This window comes from Phaethon aethereus (assembly GCF_964289735.1).
Source record: "Phaethon aethereus genome assembly, chromosome: 9".
Taxonomy (NCBI): domain Eukaryota; kingdom Metazoa; phylum Chordata; class Aves; order Phaethontiformes; family Phaethontidae; genus Phaethon; species Phaethon aethereus.
Genome location: NC_138585.1, coordinates 14,307,386 through 14,327,373, shown reverse-complemented (window position 1 = coordinate 14,327,373; position 19,988 = coordinate 14,307,386). Strand labels below are relative to the sequence as shown.

The 19,988-nt window shown below is 37.2% G+C and overlaps 1 protein-coding gene across 1 annotated transcript; it reads right to left on the bottom strand.

Moving 5' to 3' along the window:
• Positions 1-3,479: 3,479 nt before the first annotated feature.
• Positions 3,480-4,613, bottom strand: AGTR1 (angiotensin II receptor type 1; the record flags this gene model as incomplete). Its single annotated transcript, XM_082003917.1, has 1 exon — positions 3,480-4,613. The coding sequence occupies one exon, from the start codon at positions 4,611-4,613 to the stop codon at positions 3,537-3,539; it is 1,077 nt and encodes a 358-aa protein (XP_081860043.1). The 3' UTR covers positions 3,480-3,536.
• Positions 4,614-19,988: the final 15,375 nt, after the last annotated feature.

Genomic DNA, 19,988 nt, shown 5'->3' with positions numbered 1-19,988 from the left:
TCCCCCTCTCTCAGCAAGGAGTAGGTTCTTTCACCGAAGGATACTCTGGCCATCTCCTACCTGCCCCTCAGTAGGGACCACATAGCCAAGGGCCCACAGGAGTGGCCAGATCCCGCACTCTCTCACGCTGCTCTGTACACTCCCCGCACAGGTCTCCAGCACAGTATTTTCAGCAAGTAGGAGGGCAGGGGAGCATAAGGCTCAGCAACCTGTTTCTTAGCACCTGCACTAGTTGCAGCAAGACTTCTGATGAAGTGGTTTGGTTGTGCTGAGGGAAATGGGGACTCTTCAGCTAGCTGTCAGCTTGGGGCTCTGTGGGGATGCCTGAACCTGCAGGATGTGACTGTTCACAGTATCTCTCTGCTCCAGAAGAGTTCGTTCCCTGCTGCTGCCCAGTTAGAGCTAATGGAGAGTTTTATTTCTGGAAACTTTTCAGTATCTATTTATTTGCCTCTTCCTTTTTTTTTTCTTTAAGGAAATGGTAAACTAGGATTCACTATATTTGGCAGATGATGACCATTTTCGTACCCCTTAGGAGAATAAAATTTTCCCAGCATTATTTAACAGCAGCATTGCTTTCCACTTTCTTTGCCTATGAATTCAAGGTCAGTCTTGCCTTCAAAGCACACCAGCTGCAATGTCTTCCTGCCTTTCCGGCAGCAGCCCAGCCAAATGGCCATGCTCCTGCTTTTTCCCATGACGCAGGTAGGCACAGGTGGCACCAGCAGCTAGGTTACACAGTCTCTTAAAAATGCTGGATCTGGCATGAAATGATCAAAATCACTAACCAGTGGCTTGTCTTCTGTTTTCTGCTGTAATACAGTAAATTTTATTGTTAACGGTCACTACCGATTCTGCTTCTTTTTCTTCTTGGTGATAAATGCATCCTTTCAGCTAAATACTTAGTTATCGCTTGTGCAAATACACTTTTTTATTTTTATACATATATGTATGTTTCTTCTCTTTGGGATGGCTCCTATAGTAATGCAATTAATGTTTTTAAAATCCATTGTGGTCGTTGGGGACACTGGATTTCAGTGACCAAAGGGATCAGCAGGTGATAGGAAATGCTTGCTTAGCCACTGTCAAGGAAGTTAACTGCTTCCCAGATGGACAAGTTTGTATTTCGTTTCTACAGGGGTTTTGCCACAGGTAGGGATCTCCAGATCCATCAGGAGGCAGGGAAATATTGCTGTCTCTTCCTGTAACACTTGAGATGAATAACAAATTTGTGGCTGCATCCAGCAGGTGGCAAGCACAGCACACTGAATTATGTCTGAGCCAGAGCTGCTTCTGCCAGGGGAACCTCCGGATACTGCTCAGCATATGCACATGTGTACATGAACAGAATATCATACAGATAAATGGCAAGTTCTGTCAGTCCCTCACCAGCCTAGTGAGTGCTGAGGCAGTGGTACTGTTCTGGATGCTACTTATAATGCATGGGACTATTGCCATATTAATTTTTGAGGAACGGTTTCCTCTTCTGTAAGGATAGATATAAGCTAAATATAAAGCATTATATATAATAGGAATAATTTAACTATGTCTTTAAATGACACATTCAGGTTTCAAATTTTGAGATACTAGCTTGCAATTAAATTAACTTAAAACTTTAATGAAAGTACATTTTTTAACGTAGGGCTTTAGAAGTTCTAGTGAATCCTCATGGTGCCTTGTGATATACAAGTAGAGATTGTTCCCATTCTAGTGGAGACTGTTGACAATTGGCAGCTGGAATAACAATGGAAAAACTGAAGAAACTTGCCTTAAAATAAGTGAATGAAAGAGCAGGAAGAAACACAAGACTTCCTGACCTGATTGTAATCCTGCTTTTTCTTTAAAAAGTATTAAACACACTAAAAAAACTTCTGTAGTTTATATAAAATAATTTCCTGAATTTAAAAAAAATTTAAAATATTTGTGTATATGCAAAGACTGATAATCAGAAAAATACGGATAATCCAACTACTAGCTACCTGAGACAAAACCACATTAGATGTATTATTTTGAAGATTATAAATATTGCAAATTCTTAAGGGTCATGTTATTGTCTACATGATATATGTAAAGTTTTGGGAACTTTAAGTTTTGCTGTGTTGAAAAGTATTTATAAACTCCTTTATCTTTGAAGACAATAAATGAATGTGAATCAAGAATAAATATTTTCTGGAACTCATCATTTGAGGTAAAAATGACACATGAGGATATCATTAGTTAAAATTTCTTACAGTGCTTATCGCCTTTCCTCCTCATTTGTATGGAGAGTTTGAGCCAGACTTTTGTTCTGATTTATGCTAGCATAAATTTGAATGTGTTCCATGCACATAAAAAAAAGAGTCTACCCGGACCAGATATTCTGGGCTTAGTTTTGTATAAATGGAGAGAAATTCCATAAAAGCCAAGAGTCATGTTTGGTCGTGGATGTTTTGTGATGTGACTAAAACTATTATTAGCTAAACTGTAATATAAGCGTTGTCACATTTTTTTGCTTATCAGAATGTGAGTTTATTAAATGTCCAGGAATTTGAAAAATTGAGTGAATTAGCTGGTAACTTGTCCCATGGAGTGAATTGGTTATTATATAAAAACAGTTTGAGGTTTTTTGATCACCTCCGTCCCAGAACTCATGTTTTCAACTACAGAATTTGACTTTAGTCACATAGAGTATGGAGTCAACCCACTCCATAAGTAATGTTCTTCAAAGTCAGTGTGGCATATCATGAGAAAAGTTTGAGTGAACACCATTTGTGTATGTGTGTGTGTATACATAACTATGTATACATAGTTATATATATGTAACTATATACATAACTACTATAAAAATACTGGGATATAAATGTACATTTATGAAGCAATGTTTGAAATCTGAGTAGGAATATAAATCTAAAAATATATTCTATATTTAATAAATAAATCTGCATTTTATTGTATATATTATTATGAAAAATTTGCCTTTTAAAAAATGAAACATAGTAGCATAAATCAGGATGAGACCAATTTCAAGGACCTTAGATCTCATTAGAGTTTAAAATTGGACCTCTATATATAGCATATATTTGAAAATATATTATAAATATGGTATGACATTTATGTCATTAAACCAAAACAAGCAGTGTAGCTCCATCAACTCCTTGAACAAAATTTGGAATAGCTCATGTACGTGTGAAACTGGTCATTCTTAATTCATGTAGTTTATACAAGCTTTTCCTTTAAAAAGATCTCTGAACTTGTTAGGTGTTTTCTCTATCCTTCTTTTGTAGTTCTGTGTAAACAGCAGGATGCTGACAGAAATGCTGATACGCCTGTCCACCATTTATGTTGCTTTCAGTGAAGAAAAAATTAAAACCAAGCAGTCCTCTTCACAATGTAAAATAAAAGGCCACTGCTAAATCTTTACAGTATGATTTCTCTGAGGTGATTTAATGTTTCTGTGATGAGCAGTAGGCTGTGATGTTCAGGACTGCAGATGAGTTTTGTCATTCTTGCTGCTTCATTCACAAGATTGTTCAAAAAAAAGTATATTGCAAAACATGTCACTCGGTGTCGAAAGACCCAGCAGTCTTTTTAGTGGGCAAGCGAATATTTTCTGGTGGCCGATACGAGAGGGAGCTCATTTTTGTTGTTAGGCTTGGATGTGTGCTGACATTTGGTGGAATGTATTTTATTAGCTGAAGAAAGTATTTTTTAAAGTTTTTTCCAAAAAACACATAAAAAAAAGGATTCAAACAGTTGTTAAAGTAAGCGATGCAAATGGTGAAGGGCATAGCCGTATCCACAATATCGGTGATTTTGCAGTCTGTTATTACATGTAATTGAATTAATACATCCAGAAAAGTGAATACTTGATGAGGAATCCAGGAAAAGAAAAAGAAAAATACTATTGCCACGATCATCTTAAAAATATCATCATTTCTGGTCTTATGTTTTTGAATTTGATAGGCCTTCTTCAGGGTCTTCCAGATTAAGGTGTAGCTTGTTAATATGATCAGAAAAGGAATTAAAAAGCCCAGCAAATTTTTGGATAAACCTAACCCAACCCGGAGCGTTGTGTTATTGTTGTCATACCGAAAACCACAGACTGTCATGTTCAAGTTCTCGGCAAAGAATATGTTACGGTGAATGATGACAGGCAAACTGGCCACACCAGCGAGAAGCCAGATGGCAATGCAAGTTATTCTGGCAACAAACATGGTACGTCGAATTCGGGACTTCACTGGGTGTACGATGGCCAAGTACCGATCAATACTAAGGCATGTCAGGAGGAACACGCTGGCGTACAGGTTGAAACTTATCCCCGCTGATGCTAATTTACACAAACAGTTGCCAAAAGGCCACTGGTACTCCATGGCCGTGTAGGCTGCCCAGAGTGGCAGAGTTATTAAAAAACACAAGTCAGCCAGTGCCAGGTTTAGAAGAAAGATGCTGGCTACTGTTTTTAATTTCATGTAGCAGTAAATAACAATAACAACCAGGCTGTTCCCAAATATGCCTATGATAAAGATGATGCTGTAAACAGTTGGAACCATAATGTAGATGTAACTGTGCCTTCCTGAAATGGGACAATCGACATGGATTCTTTTAACGGTTTCTTCAGAGTAATTTGGGACCATCTTGATCTCTTCAGCTGTAACCTAGTTTCAGGGAGAAAATATGAAGTTCACACCTAGAGGGAGAAAAGAGGAAGAAAATATTATTCATTGTATTTGATTTTTTAAAAGTTTCAATTAAATGCAATTTGAAAATAAGCCATCTTCAAGAGTGTTCTCAACCAATTTCTATTTTAATGTAGACTTTGTTTGCAGAATAAAACAGAGGTAAGAATGTTAGGAGTTGGCTGAACATTGTTAGATTCTTTTTAACATACATGAAATCTAACAAACTTCTTTCAATTAACAAGGTTCCAATTTAAAATAAGACTGATTAGTGAACATATGTCATAAAAATAATAAGACTCAAAATAGCAGTTTCTTATAAATTCAAGAGAGTCTTTAGGTTATATTTTTTCTATTAATAGGTGATATATCTAATGAGCAAAGTTATTCAGGTATCTCAAACTACACTTAAGCACTCTGAACACCAGTTCATTCTGTAAATACAAAGTAATCTGTTAAGATAATCTGAATTCAGTTAAGTACTCACTTCTGATCTCTGATGTGAATCACTAGATATTTTTTCTTTACATTAAGCTTAAATTCTTTGAGACAATTTTTACATCACAGAGAAAGATGAAGACACTGACACAATCTAGCGTTCTGTTGTACCATAAATATGTTAAATATTCATGAGTTACCTAGCTCCCAATCTGGCTTGTAACTATGCTATTTAACTACTAATGAGGAGGAAAAAAAAATCTGTGCGAATCCAGACGTGCTGATTTGTTGCACATTTAATAACTGTGGAAAGAGTTTAAGGGTGCAAGGGGGAACCACAATTCACATGACCTTTTCAGATAGTGACAAAATTTGTGTATCCAAGAGCTGAAGTTGTAGTCTTAGTGTATGGGAAAAATATTTCTGGATTATATTAAATGTATGGAAAGGGTATGAGATCTCCTTTACAGGGCATCTGTTTGGTTTGTGAGGGCTTCTGTGTTTTGCAAGAATGATTTCCTTATTAATGACGTATGACTTTAGGAAGCAAGTAATACGCTGTAAGTGACTCTAAGTGTCTAAGTGATACTAAGTTTTTTTCAGAGTCTACAAATAGACAGTCTTCTCTCAAAAATAGTAGAGACTTTAACTGTTGGGGTTTTTTATTATTGCAGAGTACTGTCTATTGCTGTCTGCAGGATCCTGACAGCTGTCAGCCAAACCCAACTTATGCTCTCTCAAACACAGACTAAGTGAAATATATTGGCTTAAAAAAAAAAACCACACACAAAAAACCCCCACACAAAAAAACAAACCCAAGAAACAACAAACAAAGCCCTTGTAAATGTAAGTCACTTTATATAAAATAAATATACACAGTCTAAGATCCTGGGTGGTACGGATGCATTCAGAAAGAAAAGATACCCATCGTTACAGGAATATGGGCTATGTTGTTAGAGAGGTGGTTGCTCATTATTTGTGGTGTTTAGCACTTACGTGCCTGTTGAGTGCAGAAGGCTACTCTGTTAAGTGTTTGACATGCTCTTGTTGGGAGACAAACCTTATTCCAAATGGATTGACTTTTAATAGGGAAGTGAGGCATAGATATGTCTCAGCAAAGACAGTACAGGAAGTCTGAAGTGCAGCGAGGAACAGAACCCAGAATATGGGTTGCAGGCAGCATCTTTTGAGCAAGGTCACCCTTTGGCCCTCTATTATGAGCTTTTAAAGACTTGATATTTCTCTATCTAAGTTCATGTTCTATTATATGTTTGCATTAATAGGCTGATTTATTTTCATAAAGCTAGCAGGTTAATTTCAAGATTTAGGTTCTTGGTAATTCTCTCAAGTTTTGGAATATCTAGTTAAATGCAACTAATAAATTCTTTGTGAAGGTGTACAGTGTGACACCTCCCAGTCACTCCAATTCATTCTGAATTAGTCTTGTTGCCTTAGTTGGTACAGATGCCTCAAAATGATGTCAGCTACTTCTGCCATGTTTAAGATGTTAACAAGTCAAGCAAATACAGCTAATGCAAAGAAACGTACAACATTCGGATCACATGTGGCACTGTAACGCATCCTGCGCAAAACTTCCTGGCTTTCAAACTGTGCCAAATCTAGAATATGTGGTGTTTGTGGAAGGTCATGCTATGGACAGGACAGGGACAGGGAGAACCACTATAAAAAGATTTCAAGATAAATCCTCTTATTTCATCCCTTTGTTTGTGAAGGTTCCCAAGGAGATTTGACAATAACTGGTAGATTCTGCAACATCAAGGTCTGGCAATACTTGCCCTGTCCTAGCTACATGCTGGGGCTGCGTGGTCTATTCATTATCATAGACTTTGCTCACTTACATACCCCCTGAGATTACAGCCCAGAACTTAGCAGTAAGAAACTGTAGTGAAGGCTGTACTAAGAAAATCACCACTGCAAGTTAGACTTGCAGTAAAGTGGATCAGGCATAGTTAAGGCAGAGTAAGACCTTTCTCCGTGACTAGATTAACCGATCGGTGGAATTATTTGGCAAGTGTATCCTGCTCTGTGTGTACTAACTGGCAGATTCAGTGACTAAGACAAATGTAGCTGATGGTGACTATTCCCCCCTCGATGGGATTGTTTCTGTGCGGTGGCAGATGCCAAGTTACCTTTCTCACAGTCGCTTCATCCGCCCTTTCAGTTGGTGTTGTTTAACTTCCAGTTTCCCTTTTCTACCCACATGGTGGCCTGCACTTTTTCATGCCAGTAGTAGGTTTAGTTGATGCAATTAATAGCATAGGTGCTTTCAAGAAAATGTAATGCAATAATGATTATATTATGTGTTCAGAAATGTGTTAAAAAACCCCGAAAATAATTGACTTGGGAAATTTGTGTCTGGCTCTCTAAGGTATTGAATTCCCTGAGCTTATTTTGGAGTGCTTGGGAAGTAAAAAAGGCAGAACAATTCCCATGAAGAATCGTGTATTTGGTCAAGAAACAGTATGATACTTCAATTTATCTGTGTAAGACTGTAACCCTTCTGGAATTAAAGGTTTTGGTGTAATTCTGAAGTCAGAGGAATTGTGCAAAGGATGTGTTTGGCATGTTATCAGTTTTAGGTTATACTAAGGAATTACAATCAATAAATGAAGAAATCCATCACTATTTTCAGTAAATGGAAAGGAAACAAATACATAATGTGGTTGGCTTTGGGTAAATAGATATGGGTTGCCATATGTATGTCTGAAAACAGTTTGACTGTTGCTATGAGAATGTGCCTCAAAAGCCTTACATTTGAAGCACGGTGAGGAAGGCACTGCTAATATCAAGATGAATTTTTAAATTTCCTAGAAATTTCAAAGTTTCAGAGGTAGCCTCAGATAGGTCTGCTGTCTTGATCACATCTGTAACTTTAAAGCATTAGGGAAATCTTCAACACAGGATAAATCATTTGTTTTGGAAGGCATGAGCCCATAGCAGTGCTGAGTGGTGAGATGGGGCAGCCATGGTGGTGTGAATTCCTTACAGGCAATAATTTCTCTTCTGTACTGCTGTTACTCTCACTTGCCACAGTTCACCTGCTTATCCCAGGATCATGGTTATGTACATATTATGCAAAGCAGATACTTCTGCATGGGAAGTACTGCAGATTGTTTAACAATGTTATACAAATAGATGGCTGGTACAGCTTGATGTTGCCAGAAGTCACCAAAGGAGGTTAAACCACTGGCCGGTTAAATGCAAGTATTGAAACTGTGCACACTGATAATTCCATTTAAAGCATCTCAAATGACCTGAGTTAACATAATGATAATTGGATCATTTTAAGGCTCATACACACGGAGCTTTTTCTAAGAGGATTGAATTGATGCGACTGTGAATGGTGTGGCAACATCAATCTCAAAGCAAATTATCTGGTGAGCAGCAAACCCCTGTTGTATGTTACTGTCCTGTTTGACCTTTTATCTTTTTTAATTACAGTGATTATAATAAGTCACTGATAATGAAACGCTTCAGACTGCTCTACCAACTATTATTTACCACTCCATTCATTGCTTCTGTTGGGTGAACATGCATCCTAATTAGGCTGCCTGTGGAAACAACAAGGAATGCTAAGCCCACGCAAGGCAAACAGCACTTTGCCTACTGTAAGATAAGATAGAACTGACTGTGGCTTTCTGCGAGAACTTCGTCAGCTATAAACAGGTAAGCAGGTGTCACAAGTCAGATTTGAAACAAAAACGTGGTTTTGATATTTGCTTTGACAAAGACTAAATAAACTCAGTCTGACAAACCCCGCCACAATGTAGCCACCTCATCATTAAGTAATGTGAATTTGGCCTTTTTTTTCCTTCTGATGGTAGGCGGATTATTTACTTTTCTTACAAATGATTAGATATTTCCATGTTTAAGAGGATGATGCATTCTATTTTGATATAAAATTATCACACAGGGAGAAGGGAGGCTGAAAAATGTTTGGAACAGCATTGTTCGATATATTAACAATGTATATTTCTTTCTGGTAGCGTAAGCCTTTTCCTTTACCTTGAGTTAACACCACACCCACCCCCCAGTTTATTCCATCTTCTAATTGCTGAAAAACTGATGATGTTTCCACATGTTTTATTGCACTGTCTTTTTTTTCCTATCCAGCAGAACAATCCCCTTTATCCTCATTGCCTTAATGAATATAATTTCTTCTACTTCATATGCCTACTTCAGCCTCTTCCCTGCTTTCCCAGTGTTCCTGACTGTAAAGCTATAAATTTACCTTTCTCTTTGTTTGTGCTGCTCCTTCTAACAGTCTGTATTCCCCACTCACAGCTTCCCTAAGTGTTTCTCGTTCAGAGTTGATAGGTGAATTAAGGAGGGTGAAAGAAATGCACGTACTTGGGCGAATAAAGGGACGTAATTCAAACCATTGTGGCCTTGCATGTGCATAGGCCTCCTGTCATCGCTAGCTTCCACAGAGCTGAGCATCCGACTTCATGGTAAATGATAAAAAATCAAAATATTACTGAAATGGAACTGCAATAGGCAGTACTGGAACAGACCAGAACATTGTCCATGCATCAGTTCATGAGCATCAGAACAGAAAGCAAGCTTCAGAAGATCCATAGTAATAACTGTCCAGTTGGTTGTTGCTTTTGCAATTTTGAATCTGAAGGTGGTTTGACATCAACACAAACAGAATTTGCAGGACCTTGTACCAGCCTGTGCATTTTCGTTTAATAGCTGTTCTCCTGTTCAGTCTTGTAAAGCAACTGCCAGTCTGTTGAAATTTGCTGTTAATTTTGTGGTGTCTGCTTTTTTATTTGAGAGTGAAGTATTTATCTTTTTAATTTTCTAGCCTATATGTGGATTCTTTGTGCCTTCACCTTGCAAGACTTGGAGCTGGTCTGCTTCATTTGTGCCAGCTCTATATAGCTGGAAAATAAACTGCATGTCATCTTTCTAGGATCTGGTTCTTCTATTGCATCAAAACTCTCAATTGCTTATTACTTAGCTTTGTGCTAGCGGAGCACCAGTTATTGCTACCTTGTAAATGCAAACTGTTTATGTACTCCGAACTTTCCACCAGCATACTTCAAAAGAGTCTGTCCTTCTGTATGATGGCTTCATAGTTTGTTCTGAAAAGAATGAATGTCTCTCTTCTCTTTGTTTTCATAACTACTCTCATTAATTTTCCTTTTGCTTCCCAAGTATCTTTTAACTGTACTCAGTTTCAGTCATAAAATTTGTGTGAGAAAAGGACAGCCAAAAGGACTTTTTCCTCTGGGAAAAATCAATGTTTGTGGAATTGGGAGTGCATTTTGATTGACTGAGGGGGGAGTAAAATGTGAAGGAAAAGGAAAGTAACACAGTTAAGCGTAGTAAGCATTTAAGCATTTAAATCGCTTTGAAGTTTAACTCATATAATATATATTTCGACCACTAGAGGTCTGTATTTCCTATTTTAAAATAAGAGAATTGCTTTATTTTATATTCAAGTGCCATCACATTTCAAAATACCTCCTTCCTTCAAGATTATTTAAGATGCAAACACAAAGCAAAATACCTGTCATTGATCTTCTGCATTTATGTAAAGTATAACGTATCAGAATGAACTCTTTTACGTTTATTTTAGTATCTACTAGCTTATTTCTAACTTCCTTTATTCTTGTACGTTCCTGGTTTTGCTGCCCTTCAGTCCAATTCTTGCAGTTGTAAGCCATGGAACAAGATTGTGGTATTTTATTTTTTCAAAAACATATGCAGCTTATACTCTCTAAAGTTTTTTTGAGCCAAATTAAGAAGAATATTTTTAAAAGGAGACTAAAAGTATAGTTTTCTTTAAAAATGCAGATGGAAAAATAGTGACACCTACTCACTAGATGAAAAGATTATTTTAAAACTAACTAGGCATGTTGTTAATCATACAACTCTCCAAATATCAGACAGGGAGTATTCTTTAAAGTAATTCTAGGTTAACATGACTCAAGTGTATTTTTCCTTTTTGGAGGAAGATATTTTCATTGTTGAAAATGCCACTTCAGAACTACATTTAATAATTCTTTTCTTTTTTTAAGGGATTTTTGGAAATTGAAAGGCAATGTGAGCCTACACATTTTTTTTTGTTATCCAAATGGTGATTTTTTTTTTTTAGATCTCAAGTGATGTATATATTTCATGAATTGTAAACAAATTCACTATTTGAAAATGTAAGCATCTTTAACACTTTTTAGCATGCCACTCCCCCTCCCCGCCTTATTAATACACCTGGGTTTGTTGTGACCACTTTGGACACTGTCAGTGCATGATGATATTACTCTGTTTGAAATTATTTACCTAAATAGTTCTCTAATGCTAGTAAGGGCAAACAGCTTTCAATCCGGATAGAGAAGAAAGTTTGTTAGTGTTATGGTGACATTTATTTTATTGAAACTAATAGATGAGCAAAGCAGAACCAAAAAGTTTATATTAACTATATTGTCTTGTGCCAGATAAGTAGAAATAATCAGTGTCTTGTCCTATATTTATGTCAAACGGGTTATAGAGTGTCAGTGTATTTTTATGCACTTAGGATGTTTGGATACAAGCATATGAGGCTTATATATCTTGAAGCTGCTAAAAATAGGAGCTTTTAGAGAGAAAAGAAGGAGTATCTAAAGATAGAAAAGGAGTAAGCAGTTGGCTAGATTTACAATGCAGAATAAAGAAAAATAATCTTTCATTTGCACACTCAAGGACTTTGTTAGAAATGGATTTGGCAAAAATTGGCATAAGTGAAAGGCCACCTCTAAAACACTAACTTATAGGGCTGTGGAGTGATGAATAAAATATTCCAAATGCTTTTTTGGGATATTAAATGATGAATACTACTACAATGTAATATGTGACACATTTTCTGCATGCTCTTTTTAACGGCCTACAGTATAATAATGGCAGTTACAATTCTAGCGGTTGCTGTCGCAGTGAAAAATTGGAGTATTTTTTGCACGTAGTCTCAATATTTCCAGAAACACTGGAAATATTTCTTCATGCTACTTAGCTCTTTGACCAAAATTGACTCTACCAATTCCCTCCTCGTGTTGTGTGTGTGTGTGTGTTTTTTCTAGAAGTTGGGAAATCCTGATGTTCGTATTTCTATAAAATTTTACTAGCAGATATTAGTGCCCAGGAAGGATTGCTCAACTTCACCAGAGTTTCTCAACCTCACTAGAACTTAGTGGTTTAGTGAACGCTAGCATGGCAATGATTAGGGTTTGTTGTTTGTTTTATACAAAAGTTTTACTGATCTACAGAGCACCCATTATGGTTAGCTAGGAGTCTTTCAGTTGAGAAGTTTCAGTATCTTAGTTTATAGGTTTCATTTTTTGGATCCTCTAGGTTTAGGTTTAAAAGTAAGCATTGTTTTCTGAAGCTTTTCATCTATACACATGTAATTTGGTTTTTGCTCATGTTAAGGGGAGGAAAAACATTCCTGGGTTCAATAAATGTAGAACTAGATTCCAAAATGCTGAAGGATTAACCATTCTCAACATGCAGTGTGTTTATCTAATCTGTTGAGGAGGATCAGTGAGGTGGTGGTTTTAGAGATTGCTGGTTCTGGCCTGACAGTGTACCTGATGCTTCAGTTATCTTAGATTTTCCACATAATTTTCTGGTCTTTCTTTCATGTTTATCCATCTGAGCAATCTCTGTTTTCTTTCTTTGACCAAGGCTGCATGAATGTGTTGCAAACTCTGGTGTTTAGTATGTCTTAGGCATTATATATCCTTAAGAGGTGTGAATATGAAGTTATCCGCACAGCAGTAACCTAAAACTGAAAAGATAGTTAATTAAAGTAAAATATTTCTAGCTCAGTACTTCTAGTTCAGTACTTCTGAAACTAAACATCAAAAAGCTAAGCTTCAGAAAAGATGATGTCTGAAAGGTGAATCTCAATGTGATAACCCCTTGTCCCAGTCACCTCGGTTGCTCTGTCTTGACAGGAGTGAAGATCTAGGTTACTAAACCTGTAGCTGAATTAGTTTTTAAATATGAAAAATTTGTTTTTATAGCAGGAGGCAGTCACTCTTCTTGTTTATATCGCAGGGTAAAGAATCGCCTTTTTTTTTCCCTAAGAGGCTGAAGACACTTAGACATATTAAGACTTTGAAATGAGGGCATTAACTATCACCATCAATCCAGCATGGATTTTTGCACCTCAGTTCTAGCCATTAGCTTTACCAAAAGGGAAGCTTGGTGCCCTCCTAAGAGATAAAAATGATCAGTAATCAGTAGGCCAACCTGAAGTCTGCTTATCAGGGACACGTCATCTCGTATTGCTAACAATGCCATTTCCTGCACATTAGATGCCAGGAAAGAAAAAATAAATCTGTTTCAGATCAAGGTAGGACTAGGGTTTTTGGCATTTGACATGAAAAGCTTTTTGAAGGGCAACACAATGTAAGGTACTGCTTTATTTTGAATACACAGCTTACTGCACATTTGTAACTTCAGATTTGATGCCTGGTTATGTAGTATCTTTAGGGTATTTGGAAGTACCCGAAAGAGTCAATAGTTAACAAGAATTAAGCCATCAAGTCCCAGAACGAATAAAAGTGAGATTAGTTTGAGCTCTGAAAGGTTACATGCTGCACGGTTACTTTCTCTGAGTAATAGTAAACAAATGGATTAACACATTTCCTTTATTGCAGCTGGAATTGCGTATATAAAATATAGTGTGCCCCATGTGATCATTTTTAATAAAAGACAAATAAAATTCAGGTTTGTTAAGTGCAAACAAAATCATTTGATGGATTTTAAGTTTCTATTCTGATAGCTTAGTTCCATGGAATAAGAAGTTTTAAAATATTATTTTTTTAATTACACAGCAGCACATATTCTACACAAATGTAGCTTCTGGATACCTAACCATACACCTAACAATTTATATTGGCATAATTATTTCCAAAGGGAATGAACCATAAGCTTCTACTGCAAACCCCTCCAACCTGAGGAGTAAGCGAGTTTACGTTAATTCTGGGCTTGATCCAGATCTGTATTTTAGCCTTATATTAAAAAGGCTGTGGAGAGGCAAGAGAGAAAAACAACTTACTGAAATAAAAAGCACTGCTGAAAGCCCTTATCATGCCCTCTCCAAAAAAACCCGGAGATCAGATACAACATGTGATGTATCTTACCTCCTTTCAGATCATATATAAAAATCACAATTTGATTTACTAGATATTTCATATACCTATTAATCTGTCTTTAAGGTTACAGAGTCATCTTCACTGAAACTTGTGGGTGCCTCCATAAGTATATGAAAATAGCAATAACAACAACTGTTCTTCCTTCCCAGCTTGTAGGAGAAATACTGTGTTTTATAATTGTGGTTTCAAACATAATAATATAAACCTTTAATAAAGGGTTACGAGACATTTTCCATGTTGTTTTGAGTCTCGTTGATCTCTGGTAATTCTTATTTCTTGCTGGAGTGTACGTCTCTGTGCATCCAACACTGAGAGAGTTCTTAGTTTCACTGTCCAGATCTTCTCAGTATCAGCAAATAGTTTCACTGGTCCAGTGAAGGTAGCTATTACCTGGGGATTGGCCTTTTTGAGGGAATAAAGGCCACTTCCACAAACTGCTCTGAATGCAAGACAGAGCCTTTCCTTGGACAGTAGTAAAAGAGAAGGAACAATGCTCTGAGCAGCACAAAGAGACATCTAGGCAGTTAGCTTGTTGCTTTGCTGGTTCTTAACAATATCTGGATTTATAAAGACAGTAGTTCCAGCTCAAGATGCAACTTAGAGGTCCCAATTGTGCCAAGGATTGCTGAGGCTAGAACTGGCTCTGACTGGAAGAAACAGTACTTGCATGTAAAGATCCTTTATAGAACTGAGTATCTTTAGGTTTCTATGCCCACTTTGAAATTCAAAACTACTGAGAAGGTGTCAATATGACTATCAAATTGAGATAATCTCCAGTGCTCAAGGGAAGGGCAAGTTTTCTGGACTTCTCTCCTTACTGGCATGATCTCATTCTGTGATTAAACCAGCTGACTCGTCTGTACTTCAGCCATTTGCTCTTTCTCTAGTTTCACTGAGGCAACAAGAAACTTCCTTTGTAGCAATGCTCGGGCCAGTCTTTTGACAGAACATTGTTCCCACTGTGAACTTTTTATCTTTACAACTGCTTGAAAACAGAAGTGTGGCATCTACAAATATTAAAGATTCTGTAGCAGAAATTATGTGCTTCTGTTATCTAAAACACCTGAAGGGATGATGCTTTAGAGTGCTGGTGTGAAAGGCACAAGACTGTTGTAAGAGGGAAGTTGCTTTTGCTAACTTAGAAAAGCACATACTTACCATGTGCTTTTACCACGTAGATTTTAAAGCTCCTGAAACTCAGCCAAACTTTGGGAAACCTACCCTCACTGGAGGGGGAGATGCAATTCCTACTGAGGTCACTACAGACAAGGTCAGGTAAATGCTGGAAACATCTCATATAGATTGTTCCTCTTGGTGTTGTGTGAATAGTGACTTTTCAGAGCAGCATGATATTAAGGGTGTGGGCAATATGGAAGATGCAGATAGAAACATTTTGGATAGGAAAGAAGCCTGACCTTTGCTAAGGAATCCAAACACAAAGGTTTTAATGAATCGGATGCACCAGTGTTGGTAGGAAAGGAAGAGTTAGCCCCTCTTTTCTTAAAACACATGATGAAAATTTACAACATATGGAAATTATTTTTATACAGCAGAAAGGAGAGGTTAGTAACCTCAGGATTGCTATATAAATCTTTCTTTTGGGAGTCAAATGAAATCTTTGCCTCTCTAGAGTTTATTTGCATTATGAGATTTATCATTTGATGATCACAGTTACGATGCAAATAATATTTTGGGGCCTTGAGAGTTACAGCTACTCATGTAGATTCTGGCTTGCAGAACTGAGCCCCAAAATGTTAGTGTCTCATGGGGTTTCCTTGCTCACAAACCGTTATTCTGTTACTCACTCTAGGACATGAGAAGACACATGTATGCATTGGCTCTTCCTCACAGTTTTTAGAGCATATAAAACTCTAACATGTTATATTTCAATTTCATTTGAAGCCTAAAGTGCACCACTTAACATGGCTGTTGGCCTCAGCAATTTCTGCAGTACAGAGTCTTTTTTTACAGGGATGTCGTGCTACTCCCACAGGCAGCTGTGAGGAAGCAACAGGTACACAGTTCACATCTCCTCTAGGCTCCCCTGCCTCCTAGAAAAAAATTGTGGTAAAGGATAAAATGTCTCTGAAATTCTTTTAAGAATATTAAAATAACAAAATTACATGTATCATTAAAGGATGGAAAATAAGAATTTCTATAGGGAGGCACAAAAAAAAAAGAAAAAAAATCAATACAGCCAGATAAGGACTGGCTATAAGAGGGGTATTACAATCTACTCTGTGAAATTCCAGATACTGAGTGAGGGCAGTAAGTATATGCTTACCAGCCTCTGGGTAAAAACAGGTAAAATTTACATAAGTTTAAACTCTTGGTTATGTTAGTTGTTGATAATTTAGCAGAATTTCATGCATCTAAATTAGAAATTATAATATTCTAAAATGGTCAATGAGTGACATGTTCATAGCAATATGTAATACCGCCAGAACCCTTTCTGTGACTGGCAGAGATCACAATAGAAAATGGTATGGAAAGCCAGAGTTGCAACTGTTTCCTCATGCAGCAAATCACCTACTTCTGGGAGAAGTATTTTTCTGAATCTAGGTGCAAATTCTTTGGCCTCTTGTTTTGTTTTACAGCTCTACTGTGAAAGACAACTCGAAATCAGTGGTGGTGTTAGTATAAACTACTGAAAGTGATGTTTTAATTAGGTTTCTGTTGCTTCCTCTAGGCAAAGAAATTTGCAGGAGGAAGGGTAGGGGACACGGCTAGTAACTTTGTAGACAAAGATGGAAGGTGATAGGACTACTTTGTTGAATTTCAGGTTAGTTTGAATAGAAGCTTTCTTGCTATGTCCTGGTAGCTCAGTTTATTCAGAGACTAGTGTCATTTGCCTACTCTTCCACAGTCATGTTATTCTTCTGCTAAGCTAGAAGATGTGGAGACAGAAGTTAACATTATGTATGCAACTTAGGCTCCTGAACAACTTCCCTTAGTTAAAGGTGATATAATAACATGATGAGCAATGAACTCTGCAAGATAACATTACTTCTGCTTTTCTGGTACAAGGAACTGCCTCCCCGTAGTTTCTTGTAAAACAGCAAGAAAGGTGCTACAAGAGAGCTTACACACATAAACTTGTCCAAGTTGTGCAGCAAATCAGGAACATTTTGACACGCATGGAAACAGTGATGTGTGTGAGGCCTTACCTATATGTTAATCCTCAAAAGCACATTTTCCTACCTTTAAACTAAATCACCAGGGTAGAGCCATAATGTACCAGAGAGCTTTACAGGTTTAATATGCAATCCCTTCTGCCGGTTGTGCTTTTTATTTTTACTTTTTTCCTTTTGCAAACATAGTGTAAATCAATGAATAACAAGTTTTAGAAATGCATTGTGCAGAGCAATACAGTTATTTTCATCTGCAACGTGGCTAATTATCAAAAAGTGGGAAAGAAACAAAACAATTCTCTGCTTCTACTCCAGAAATGGAGAGACCTCTGCAAAACAGATGTGTTCCATTTACTAATCTAATGGAAATTAGAGGAGTTGGCTGAGAGTGGTTCATGTTACACATTGTTATCTAAAAAGACTTTTCCTCTCTAAAAACCTCTAACAGATCACATCCTTGCTTCTTACCTATCACCAATGTGGTTAAAGTGACTGATAGAAGCTTTTGCTTTGAGTAATGAAAACCTTAACTGAAAAACAAGCACACCTGCAGGTGCAGCATGTCTATGTGAACACAGACATACAGATAGCACTAAAGTGTCTGTCATGTTAACTAAACCAACTAACGTGGAAGTCTTAGCACTACATTTCCAATACCATGGCTAGTGATTTCCACATAACTTCCTGCTAGTCAAAATGTGATGGCTCTGGGGAAAACAAACCTCATGAACTTTTTTTTTACTTCATGCTGAAAAATACCAGTTATCTTACTGGAGAAGCAAAAGCAAATGCATTGTGGATTTCTGTGCAAGGAAATGGATGCTAAGATTTCAACATCTTTGCTCAGAAGAAGCTTTGTCTTTCATGTATCATAATTCAGCAATATGTGATAGGATTTGATTCACTGTGACTGATTGAGACACTTGATTACTTTTATATAATTTATTTAGATATCCTTACAGTGGGAAAATATCACACAATGGCAATACGCCTCAGAAAAGACTTTTTTTCCTTAAATGAGAATGTTAGGAACAGCCTGGAGGGAGAAGTTAAAAGATTAAAAGCAAAGGATCAGCATGGAGGCTTCTTAATGAATGCCTCATTAGGGTCAGAAAAAGGAAACCAAAGGCAGAAAGGAAAGAAAACAGCATGAGTAACTGGTAAAGTAAAAGAGTTTATTCAGACAAAAAAAAAAATCTTTTAAAATGGTAACGCAGCAAAGCCCAAGAGAAGTTAGTATCACTGTAACAGTAAGTCTAACATGGAAAACATAGATGCCCAATTGTGCTTTCACTTGCACAAAACTCCTGTTAAGGGCAGATAATTATGAAGACTAGAGAAAATCTGAGTAGCCAAATACAAAGACAAGCAATGTCTCTGATTTTTGTACAAGTCATTTGGACTAGTGAGGTGCTAAGGGGTTAGTCAAAGAGAATGAAAGGTCAAATACGGACACCTTAATCCACGTCAGTGTGAAACATATTATCACCCATGAAAAAAAGCAAGATACTGTGATCCTTAATGCTTTGTCTGGAAGGCAGCACACTTAATAGAATGATACCAAAATAGATGTTCTGCCAAACTTGTACAGCTTGTTTCCTGTTTTTTTCGAAGTAAAATTTACTGCTCTATTTTGAAAATAAAATTCATTAGTGAACTCTCTTTACTGTGCTGGTTCTGAGATGTTCCTGAGGACCAGCAACAGAGGTAGCAGAACAAAGAACGCTGTTACAGCCAGAGTGTGAGCTCAGCTATGATGCTGTGAATCAGTGCCTCCTCAACAAAGTGCAGTCTTGGTTCTCAAGCAAATATAACTGTGTAGTTGCCTGGAAAGGGTAGTGCTGTGCCCTCCAAAAGGTGCCATATGAGCTTTACTTTAGTGCTAGGAAAATTACCAGTTGAGCTGAGCAAATGCTTGGGTGTGTGGCTGTCCTGTACTGATATGACTTTTTTTGATGGTATGTCTAAGAACATGGAACAGCATCATAAAGTGTATTTAAAGGCAAAGTATTTTTGAACCCTTTTCCTTTGAAGTGCTTTTCAGGAAGCACATGGGTAAAGAAATATCTTTTACCTGAAATAAAGCCTGATTGGAGAAAAACTGTAGTTGTCTTATGGTAAGCTGATAATAACAAAGCTAAGAGAAAAACAATAAAGACAGAAATGTAACAGCAGATCTAGAGGCCCACTTTGAAAACAGATGTTGATTCCTGCCCCATGCTTTCCATTTCTGATTGTTGTTCCTCAAGTAAGGAACCTGAGGAAATTAAGTGGTAGCGACTAACTCATGGGCTTAGTGTACCTTGTAGCCGGGGGGAAAGGAAGAATGTGTAAACTTTTAGGCTTGGGTAACAAGAATGACAGGAGAAAGGAAAAAAGATGAAAACCAACAGGAGTTTATAAAGAAAAAGATGAAAAAGCAACATATATCTTATGAACCCAGATTGGGAGGGGCATGCATGGTTCCTCAATAAACAAGATCAGGCTGCATCTTTGTACATTATGTGCTGCCTGCTTCAAGCAAAGGGTCTGGCCAGGCTGTGCTGGTGACAAAGCAGGGTTAAATGGAGGATGACTGCCAACAGAACTTTTTTTTTTTAGCA